The sequence below is a fragment of the Merops nubicus genome, unplaced genomic scaffold, assembly GCF_000691845.1.
Source record: "Merops nubicus isolate BGI_N331 unplaced genomic scaffold, ASM69184v1 scaffold42998, whole genome shotgun sequence".
Lineage (NCBI taxonomy): Eukaryota > Metazoa > Chordata > Aves > Coraciiformes > Meropidae > Merops > Merops nubicus.
In genome coordinates, this window is record NW_008625846.1 from 1 (window position 1) to 10,962 (window position 10,962).

The 10,962-nt window shown below is 45.9% G+C and overlaps 1 protein-coding gene across 1 annotated transcript; it reads right to left on the reverse strand.

Annotated features, from left to right (window-relative positions):
• Positions 1–618: 618 nt before the first annotated feature.
• On the reverse strand, positions 619–9,229 carry LOC103778229 (serine/threonine-protein phosphatase 2A catalytic subunit beta isoform-like). The gene is made up of 7 exons (XM_008945806.1): positions 9,170–9,229; positions 4,443–4,652; positions 4,013–4,186; positions 3,367–3,456; positions 2,388–2,549; positions 1,427–1,545; positions 619–870 (listed from the first exon to the last, which is right to left on the reverse strand). The coding sequence occupies exons 1-7, from the start codon at positions 9,227–9,229 to the stop codon at positions 798–800; spliced, it is 888 nt and encodes a 295-aa protein (XP_008944054.1). The 3' UTR covers positions 619–797.
• Between the last annotated feature and the right edge of the window lie 1,733 nt (positions 9,230–10,962).

Consider the following 10,962-nt stretch of genomic DNA (forward strand, 5'->3'; position numbering starts at 1 on the left):
CCCCGCCGCTCCGCCCCGCCCCAGGACCGCCCTTCCCCACCCACGGCCCGCCCCAGCACAGCACAACACAGCACCACAGCTTAGGGCTGACGATGGCAAGTTTATTGGTTCAGGTACAGCGAGGAGGATTTGCAAGCACTTTCAGGACAAATATACAGAGGGGAGGAGGGGGAAAATAACAAAAAAAGCAAACAAAACAACACAAAAAATAAAAGGCGGGATCAACACAGAACAGGAATTGAGCTAGAAAGGGGCAACACTTTTTATCCGTGTTATGACAACATACTCCCAAGCAGGAATCTCTTCCTTTCTCCAGTTTAAGTCGATAGGTCTTTTAATAAAATAGAGTGGTGGGAGAAGAAGTTAGTGTGCATTTCCCTCGAAAATAAACTCTAATTCATGCCAGTTAAACACTAGAACTAAAAATGTACAAAGAAGCAAGATGGAAGTGTTATTAAGAGTTACCTTTTCCTCTCCAAGCAGTCCAGAAGGAAAAAAAAAACAAAACCACAAACAAAAACCAAACCAATGACTACAAATACAGCAGGCAAATTGACTGTTGGACTGATGGGTATAGGATATATATATATAGGTGTGTATATATATATATATATATAGTGTTTTAAGGAATTCAGTCTCAAGTTGTGCTAAATGCTCTTCGTCCTCTGTATGGCACATTTTGGTCCATGACGGGGATTTGAAGTTGAGACGAACCCTGATTTCTCACAGAAACGTGTAAATATTGTTGCTCTTTTAAAATGCCAGGTGTTTTTCCTTCTACAAAGGTTAGGAGAGGTTTATAGGAAGTAGTCTGGGGTGCGACGCGTAACGTGAGGCTCTCCACGACGAGGTGCTGGGTCAAACTGGAGGCTGCAGGCAAGAAAAATAAGATCATTTTCCCTCCTCCACGAGGTTTCTTCCAACACCACAATAAATACCAGACGCACTCTCCCACTGCTATTGCTTTACTCATCCCAGCTGCTTCCACATAAAATGCTCCAGGTCCCAAAACAAACATCTGTGGGAGTCAAAACGCATCGGCTCACAAGGTCAGCACCTCTGCAGCGCATCGCTACTTTCACAAGAGCTCAGCCAAAACCAGAATTCAGACTCTCACCTGCCTTTACAAAGCTCAGAGCTATCAGAAATAAAAAATATGTAAATCAATGTGCTTTTACTTTCCCCACCACACATGGGCTGTAAAGGGATTAAGAAAATGCAGAGGCTCCAACTCCAGAGAGCCAGATAATGCAGGACCAAGCTTAACTCACTGCTTATTTTTAAATATTCTTGCAGGTAGAGTGCACAACGTTAATTCCAGAGTGGTTCGAGATGGCTTTTCATGGAAGAACTTCTTTGGAAAGGATCAGACATTCCTCACAACACTGAATGGTTAGTGAAAGAGGTTACAGGACAGGTTACTCACAAGGAATATTTTAAAGTGTCGTCTAGTTCCATGATAGCAGCCTGGTTCCCACAGCGGTAGCAGTAATTGGGCGCGCTGAAAATGGTCACCACATTTCGGTCGTGGCACCAATTATAACCCTGCCAGAAAAAAAAAAAGAAGAAAAAAAAGAAAACAAAAAAGTTCTCTGTTAAACCTTAAACCTCAGCCAGTCTGAAGTTGGTCTGAAATGACCCAAGACACCTGCGAAATGGCACACTTCTCGTGTTTCCAACTGACTTAGTTTCATTTTTAAAGTAGTACTCTAGCACAACAATGGACGGTACTCACCTAACAAAACCACCCTCAACCACTCTGCAGGGATCAGCCCTTCATCAGCTTGTGCCTTTATCCATTTTGTGTAGAATCTATGGATTGTACCACAACAAAACCTCAAGATCTTTAGGTACGCCTCCAGATTTCGTCCACCGCGAATGAGAATTTACCTGCTAGACACGAGTGACTTCTCACATGCAGTACTACTCATGGGATCTACTTGAACTGGATTTTAAAAATATTTCTGCTCCATTGACCCACCTGGCATTTTTCCAGCAAGACGTACAAGAATAGCCTACTGACAGCCAAAATTATGGTTTAATCCCCGTCACATCTGACTGCCGAGTATTACAGGACAGGCTGCTTAATGAAGCAGCAGCTTAAGTAGAGCAGTCAGCATGTAAGGAGATTACTTCTATAAACGGGGTGTGACAGGGCCCATTTAGCAATTTACTTGGAGAGGAAAGGGGAAAAAGGGCAGAAAATCCCCTTATTTACATTGCAGGTCAAGGCACATTGTTTCCTCGTGGCTGAAGTCCCTCCTTGGTATTTAACTCTGTTACATCTGGGTGTCCGCTTACGCAAACCCAGCAGCAGCAGGTCTCGCAGAGGAGACACAAACTGCCCTCTGTTTTGTTAGCACAGTGTAGCAGAGGACTTGCCCTACCTCCATGACAAGTTGGTGAGCACGGGAGACTAGTGTGAGACCATTGGCATGGTTAAATGTTTCGGAAATGTCTTGCCCAAACGTGTAGCCAGCACCACGTGGAGATATACCCCAGCCGCCACGATCATCTGGATCCGACCATAGCAGATCACACATAGGACCCTTGGGGGGGAAATAAAAAGTATTCAGCAGATTGGTATAAGAAGTCACTTCAAAAATATATTTCCTTTACAATATAAAGCCTGCCAGCACGTCCTTCTCTGCAGAAGGCACATGAGTTTATTTAACACGGCTAGTTACCCGTTCTCACCTCTTCCACACACTCCATTTACCATTTCAACCAGTCAAGAGACACAAAGACACGTAAAGCAGACCCACAGTTCCACTCTCGCCTCCCACAGCGTAGTAAAAAAGGCCACATGGGAAGGCAGAAGGCCACGCAACGGGCTCCCTAGTGCCAGCAGAGTTGCAATAAATTAACAAAAGGGAAATGACCCGTAGGAGGCCGTTCCAGAGACTGACGTTAAGCCTTCAGCAGCTCTTCTGGCAGAGTATTAATTGCTTAATTTCCTCTCCAAACCAGTCTATTGTTGGACCTGACATGTTGAACAACATCTAATGGTCACAAGTGAAGTTCAGCGTTTTTTTCTCGCTGAGACACTCTAGAATTTATCCAAGCATGCTGCTTTCCCTCCCCACCGATCCCAGCTCTGTGGTCAGGATGCCACTGACTGCATGTGGAGGCCCCCAGGGACAGACAGATTTCGGCGCACAGGACTGCGAAAACTCCCAGAGCAACAGTAACATCGTTACACCTAACTATAGGTAGCCCCCTGATTCTTGGAGTCACCTACACAGCTTATTTCAGGTTTTTGGAAGGCATGGGCAGACCCTGCTGCACCATTCTTCCATGGGAGGCTATGTTTGCATTTTCCACCATCAAATGTCTAAGTGTACGATGCACTTCCTTTCATGTTACCTCGTGAGGAACTTCCTGCAGGCGGTCCAGGGCTCTGATATGATCCAGTGTATCTATGGATGGAGAGAGGCCACCGTGGAGACAGAATATCTGTTCCAGAAACAAAAAACAAAACCAAAAAAAAACCCAAAAGGTGCAATCTGTTCAGTGCATATTGTCATGGGAAGACTGATGGCAGAAAATAGCTGGTTTTAACTTTGTTCTCACTCTTTTATAGTCAGAGTTGTCTCACCCTCACAGAAGAGCTAAACTTAATTCCTGCAGAAAGAAACAAAACTCAAAGGCAGCGCCTTGCATACAGAGATCGGAGCAACAGCAAATCTTTCATTTTAGGAACACCTTGCCTCACAGCCACAACTTAACCTGCTTCTAATATATCTTGAGGGGATAACCACACATTGAGTGGTCATTTAAAAAGACCCACCTACACAATACCTGCCACTTCTTCGGCAGCAAAGCCCTCCCCACACCATCAACTAGTATTAATGCCTCACTAAATTCTTCCCCAAAGCCACAATAAGCACTTGGGCTTGAAAAAAATTCAGACCAGAAGTTATGGGAATTTATTTGAGACCGTTCGTGACAAGGTCAGACAACAGTCTGCAGAACTCGACGGAACAGAGCGTGTCCCTTACTGAGGGCTTACCTGGCCATCTACCAGAGCTGTGAGCGGCAGGTAGTCGAAGAGGTCTGTGAAGTACTTCCAGACGTTGGCGTTGCCGTACTTCCGCAGGCACTCGTCGTAGAAGCCGTACACCTGTGTGATCTGTCTGCTCTCGTGGTTGCCCCTCAGTATTGTAATGCGCTCTGGGTAACGCACCTGTCCACAAAGAAAACTGCTTCAACACCAGAACTGTCCCGGCAGCACGGGGAGAAGCAGGAACAGAGGACTGCAAAGAGCAGCCCAGCCTGCAGCTCTGTCACAGACCAGCACGTCCCCATTAACACCTTGCAACTCACATCCGTGGAGGTCGAGCCAAGCCAACGGTGGCGTCAATGGGAGGAGCAATTCTTTCTAAACTACCTGAAAATGTGTTTTTGCCCAAGGCTGCTGTAGGAAAACTGTCAAACCATACCTTCAACGCTACTAGAAGGGTCACTGTTTCCACCGAGTAATAGCCTCTGTCCACGTAGTCTCCCATGAACAGGTAATTTGTGTCCGGTGACTTCCCACCGATTCTAAAGAGTTCCATAAGGTCATGGAATTGACCGTGGACATCCCCACAGACGGTGACGGGGCAACGTACCTCTTGCACATTTGACTCTTTTGTAAGAATTTCCTTAGCCTAGCAAGAAAAACAAACACACACACACACACATTTAGGACAAAAAGGTAGGAAGCTCCTTCATAAGCAGGTGCAGATGTTATTCCACCACGCTTGTGCTGCATTTCACTCCAGTAGGTCAAATTGACTGCTAGAAAAACAGTTTGTTGGGTAAGCCAGGACAAACCCCTGCACACAAAGACAAGCAGGTTCACTGCTGTGAGGTCAGGTCATCAAGATCTTATTGTACCACAAGCACAAAATTCAAAGAAGTAACTGGAAGAGTTAATTCCCAGCCTCTCCTGAAACAAATCAGCAGGAGCTTTAAGACTTGCACTGAGTAGTCAGCTCCCACCGCTGTTGGGGTTCACCCATGAATCTTGTGCTTCTTCCAAATATTTATCAAGTGCAGATAAGACAAAGCATTACTCCAATAAACTTCATCAGCGTCAAGGACAGATGTCATCTGAAGCACAAGAGATACTTTTTTCAAAATACACAGATTACCAGAGGAGATAGTGCACACCATTGGGGCAACTACTACGGCTTTTTGTACAACCTGATCTGCAAAGCCCACATTAAGCTAGATCTCATTTGATACTTACACCAGCAGGAAAACTTCCAATAGAAGGCATCTGACTTGTGACGATGCACTCACACAGACTCCTTCCTGACATGTTTTAGTCTGACTCCCATCTTGGCTGCTCCACAGACTGCTCTCAATCCCACACAGCCATGTGGAACCACTTGCACTGCCACCTTCGCTGGTGACACAGCAGCAGGCTGGGACAACTCTTCTGGCAGCATTGACAGCTGCTCCTCACCAACTTCCTCCTTCAGGATCTCTCAGGCTTCCCCCTGTGACTGAACACCCAAAAATCTCAAGCTTCTCTCTCCCCAAACCAGGATTTTGCCATGGAAACAGCACCATGAACAGCACATTCACTCCATGTGGACAAAGTCAGCTCCCTGTGTGATCGCTGAGCACAGATGGAAAAAGACCTGCCCATGACAAAGTGAATCCTGTGGCAGAAGCGCTGGGCTACCAGCACGGCACTAGACGAGCCGAGCTGTGTTGCTTTGCTAAACAAGAACCAAGGTGAGCGCCAGGGCTGCCCCGGCTTGCCGGGGGTTCCAATTGCCCTGAGGCCAGTATGAGACACCTGGAGCCATACATCAGGGAAGAGAACCTCCTCTGCACATTCCCACAACAGAAGGGAGCTGACAATTCCATTTTCTTCACAGAGGGGCAGATCTCTTCTTCTTGCTTAAGCTACTGAGGAAAATAAGTATTCCTAAGCTTCACTTCACCACCCTGGCACACAACGTCGCTGTGCACGCAAGAGGCGCTTCTCTCGCCTGGGGCACTTTCCACCTGCCCGATTTCCCATCACTTTCCAAGCACAACAGCTTCTAAAGACAGGTCACATACCACTGGAACACCAAAGTCAGAGGCAATTTAAACATCCGGAGCTGCAACCAGCTTCCCTGGCCTTCTCCAGCTGGCAGCAAAATGACCACAGATGGAGGGATGGCATCCCCAGGTTTAGTCATCTCTTGCTCTATACGCAGCAGCTCCTCTGCTCATTACAGCCATGTCATGCAGCCTCTCTGCATTACTGGATCATTGTTATCAAGTACCATGTTTGTTTTGCTGCCTCCAGCTCACCGGCTGATGTAGATCAGCACTCCGGGCACATCTGAGGCACAGAGAACACCCACAGACAGGCCTGGTCCAATCTGAACAAAAGGGATGAAAGATCACCAGCATTGAACAGTCACCAGCAGGTGATGATCTGCCTATTTATCATCAAATCCCTCAGCTCAGGATGGTGGAGCTCCCACCCGCTGCTGCCAAGAAGAAGCTGCTTACTGAGAACACCTTCGGTGGGCTCTCTGAGGATGCCTATCTTCACATTAAAATGTTAGTTGCCTTGCCTCTTTTAGGGAAAACATATATTCAGAAAGAATAACTAAAACCCAAGCAGTCAAGGGCTTGGACAGCATCCAGCACGTGCCCCTTTCACGGTACCTAACCCACAGTATGTGACCCTGACCCTCAAAGACATGTTCTGAACATGGATTTGACGACGTGGGACTTAAATTGACGGCAAACTGCCAAACGTGTTGCATCTTTGAGTGCAACAGTAGTACTCAAATTCTCTTAATATATCTTTAAAAGCATCTATAGCACCTTTTGAGAGCTTCTCCCCTCTGTGGGTGGCAAATACAAAACACAGGGACAAACCATCTGCTCGGTGTGTTCTGACTGTTGCACAAACAACAGTTGGGGGTTTGCTGCAAGCTGGAGCCAGCTTAACCACAAAAGGTGCAAGGTGTTTTCGGCCTCTTTGTACCACTGCTCCCTTCCCAGATGTATAAAAAAAAAAAAAATAAACTTACTTCAGGCCTCCTGCAAAAAGATGAAAAGATGCAGGACACTGTACAGACACCGTACACACTTACAGTGTCACAACCATATCCTCACTCTCCACCTCTCTGCTCTGCCCAGGGAAACGAGGCACTCATCCCGAGAACACGTACAGGTGAAGCAGCACGGGCAACAGAGATGAGCTTCTGAGGTGAACATATTCATGCTAAATACATCCTAGGAAGGGGGGCCAGTCTGAGTCCTGAAATTTTGGTACTAGGAGAATCAGGAATTTTCTGCTTAGGAAAGAGGAGGATCTAGGACCTGAAGAGCAACAGCTTCTTAAGCTGCCTACCAGCTGTTCCTGTGTAGCCTATTTTAGCTTACTATGTAGCAAACACATAGGCACATTAAGTCTGTCGTTGTAAGACTGTGGAGCTGGTTCAAATCAGGCTTGGGAGCTGAGTTCAGATGGCCACAGAAGTTTGCCCTCCTGTGACATCCTCATGAAGAACAGGTCCTTTTAAAACCTTCAGTATAATTAAAAACAAACCAAAACAAACAAAAAAACCCCCACACAACAGAAAAGCAGCAACCAAGTATGTGTGCTCTGCCTGCCTGTTTCACCATGCAGGTTGCGTGCAGGGTGAATGCCAAAGTCAAATGACTTCAAGTAACAAAAGCACCATTACAAAACAAGGATAAAAAACTCTGATGCAAGTAAGCTGCCCTCCATTATCATAATGTACTTACTTAAGAAGGCTGCTAAATAACTATGATTTAAAGTCATATTTTAAGTAAGTTTGTTTTAGAAAACGGTGATTCACATTATCAGATTCCTAAGCACATGCCCCAGTTGTTTTGGCTGAAAACTATATCCAGGTCAGAATAAAAATACTTAAAAGCTACTGCTTTTTATTAAATAAACCTCCATTAAGCACAACAGTTATCATGGCTGTGCACAAAATTACTTTGAAGAGTAGACTATTTGTTGGCTGTGTGTTTGGCCATCACCTCAACCCCACCTCTTTCCCAGTTTTAGATTCCATAGATCACCTTTGTCAACTGGAACACAAACTTGTCTGCTGTCTAGTCCTCAATCCATGCAGAGAGTGGCTGGAGAACGTACATCCTGATAATTCACCACGTTGTCCTCCCCTCAAGAGGAAACCAAGTGGTCTCAGGGCTTGAACACAGCCTGTTAACGTGCCACTCCAAAACCTGAGATGCTACATGAGCTTGGAGACCTCTGCTGGGATCACCAGGGGACTAATCCCCCTGTGAGACACTTAACAATCAAATCCACATCAACTATTACACCGCTCAGATTTGTCTATGATAACTGCAGGGGCTGATCCCATGGGTGAGGGGATTATGATCCAGCCAGAAAGCAGATTTTCAGCACTGTGCTTTCCCAAGAGAAAACCAAAGACCTCAAGCACCAAGATCTTCTGAAAGCACAGAAACTCAACTCCTGGAAAATTCATTTACTGCTTCACGAGCTCAGTTTGACCTGCAGAGGGTCCTGCTTCGGGAAACAGAGAAGCCAGCAATGGAGTTTCTGATTAAAATTCATCTGAACCATCATTCCATCAGACCAAATTGCTATGGCAACAATGTGCTGAGGATATTGGAACCTCAAGTAGCTTGGCCTCAGCAAGAACCAGCCAGATTTGCCCTGAACGAGATGGGAGACAGAGGGACTGAGCTGTCCTTCCCTTCAGCATAAGGTAGCAGAGGCCACCCTGGAGCCTCAAAAGTGATAGGGACTGTCAAGGTGCACAGGTTCTCCTAGAAGTACCTGGGCCAGCATACCCTGCGATGAGTGTCGTCGACGGAGAGATGAAATATTCCTGGCCACGACTCAACACAACACTTGGAACTTCACGGTTTGAACAGCATCCAGGATGCTCCTTGGCTCCATCACTTGTACTAATTTCACCAATTAGTGTGGAAGAGCTTGCTAACTCATTCTCCTAGAATTATTCTTAGATGAAATGATCTCGGATGACAGAAGTATTGCAGGTGCGTGCAGCACTACTCCCCACAGCACCAACCGGCTCCTGCTGCTTGCTTGCCTTGAAGAATCAGTGTACAACTACCATCCAATAACCATACAAGAAGTGTAAGGCTTCATCACCCATTAGAATCCTTCTCCTCCCACCACTTCACAACACAAAGCTCTCAAGCTGCTCACAGCGACAAGCCTGCAACCCTTCTTACACATCCAAAGAACAAGGATGCAAAAAAGAAGCTACAAACAGACAGATATGGACAGTTGCTCGCCTGGATTTAATTTAAGAGACAGCCTTTTACTTGCCTCCTTTCTTATCCCATTTTATTACCTTGGTGAAAAACCCTTTTCCCTGGCATAAGCATGATGGCTCTCAACTCCCTCACCTGCACCAGAATTAATTTGCTGACCCGAATTGACCTTTATAGTATAAGCAATCAGAGATTTCCATGCCCAAACCTGGGAGCTTCCTATTAAACAAATCCAACTTCTTGGCCTTTTAGCCTGACCTCAGATGTCCAAAATATAGGCTAGAAATACAGTGGAAAAAGGTTTTAACAACCTTCTGCCACAAAGAGAGTCTAAGATCATGATATTAACAGTAGTATGAGATGTAAGACACTCAAGGTGGGTTTCTGCAACATGCTGGAACATTTCTTATGTCTACAAGCTCCAGCAGTGATCATAATCATCTGTCCTTCTATCATCCTTTAGAGGTCTGCAGGATTTTAGCTAGATTTCATTTTAAAGACCAGCAGAAAGGGAAACAACGTGTTTTCATGTTGTCTGGAGATGATATGTTGATTAACCACATGAAGAACAGCAGACTGATTAGCTGCCAAAATGCTGTCATAATCGGGTCGGTTGAAGACAGAAGGTGACTTCTCCAGGTGCGAATCTCAAGAACGTTCAGAGTGCAGAACACATTGGCATTCCCTCATCAACCCTAGCTATGTCCAGTCTTTCCCTCATTACTGCCAGCAATTAAAACCAAGAATAGAATGACCCATACAAGCAAGCCTGAGATTCTTTGAGGTGTTTTTCCCCCTCTCAATTTGATTTTTTTTTTTTTAACTACTGAACTCTCCTACTGCTGAAATCTGAGGCAAGAGGGACTATTGCACTCAGCCTCTTAGAAATGAGTCACACAGAAAGGAGTGCTAAGGAGCGAGACAAGGTTGGTGAGGGTTTCTCAAAATATTATCTCACAGAAACAAACTAAACTAGCTTTCTGGAAGGGCTGCTTCACACCAAAAGCAAGCCAGCACACCCAGAAGTTTTTAAAAAGCTCCTTTCTGCTAGCAGATGTGTGATACAACCACTCCCCAAGAACTTTCTACGTCAAGTAAGAACATCACAGAATACTTACTTCATGCCCAAGTTGTTTTGATCGGTTCCCAGCACCCTTGGAGAAGGAGGTGCTGTGACAATGAAATTCATTTCACACTGTGCACCACAGGTCCAGGGTTCCTGCCCATCATCTGGATGACAAACAGCCCCTCCTCTTCCAGCACCAACACACTGCACTGAGCTGCCACTCTGCCCATGTGCTGGGCCAGTCCTGATATACAGCCAGACCCTGCTGGCGTTGCCCTCCAGCTTCTCCAAACACAGCAGCCACAGCTCCTAAATTAACAATGCAGACGGAGAAGAAGGGAAATGGTTTTTCTCTAACAGCTTGCTGGTTAGAACAGCAGTTCCCAACCAGCAGTCCTTGGATCGCTCCAATAAATTCTTCCAGGCTTATTAGCTGGGCCTCACGCAGGAGACAACACAGCCACAAAAGGCTCTTACTCACTCTTCAAGATCTACCTACTGTTCAGGCCACTGCTGTCACTCCCTGCTGCAGAACCAGCCCTTCTCATCATTCTCCCTCGGAACTCATGGAGCTCTGGAGAAACAGTCATAAAACAAATGGACAGCCCCAGCATAGGATAACAAAAAAG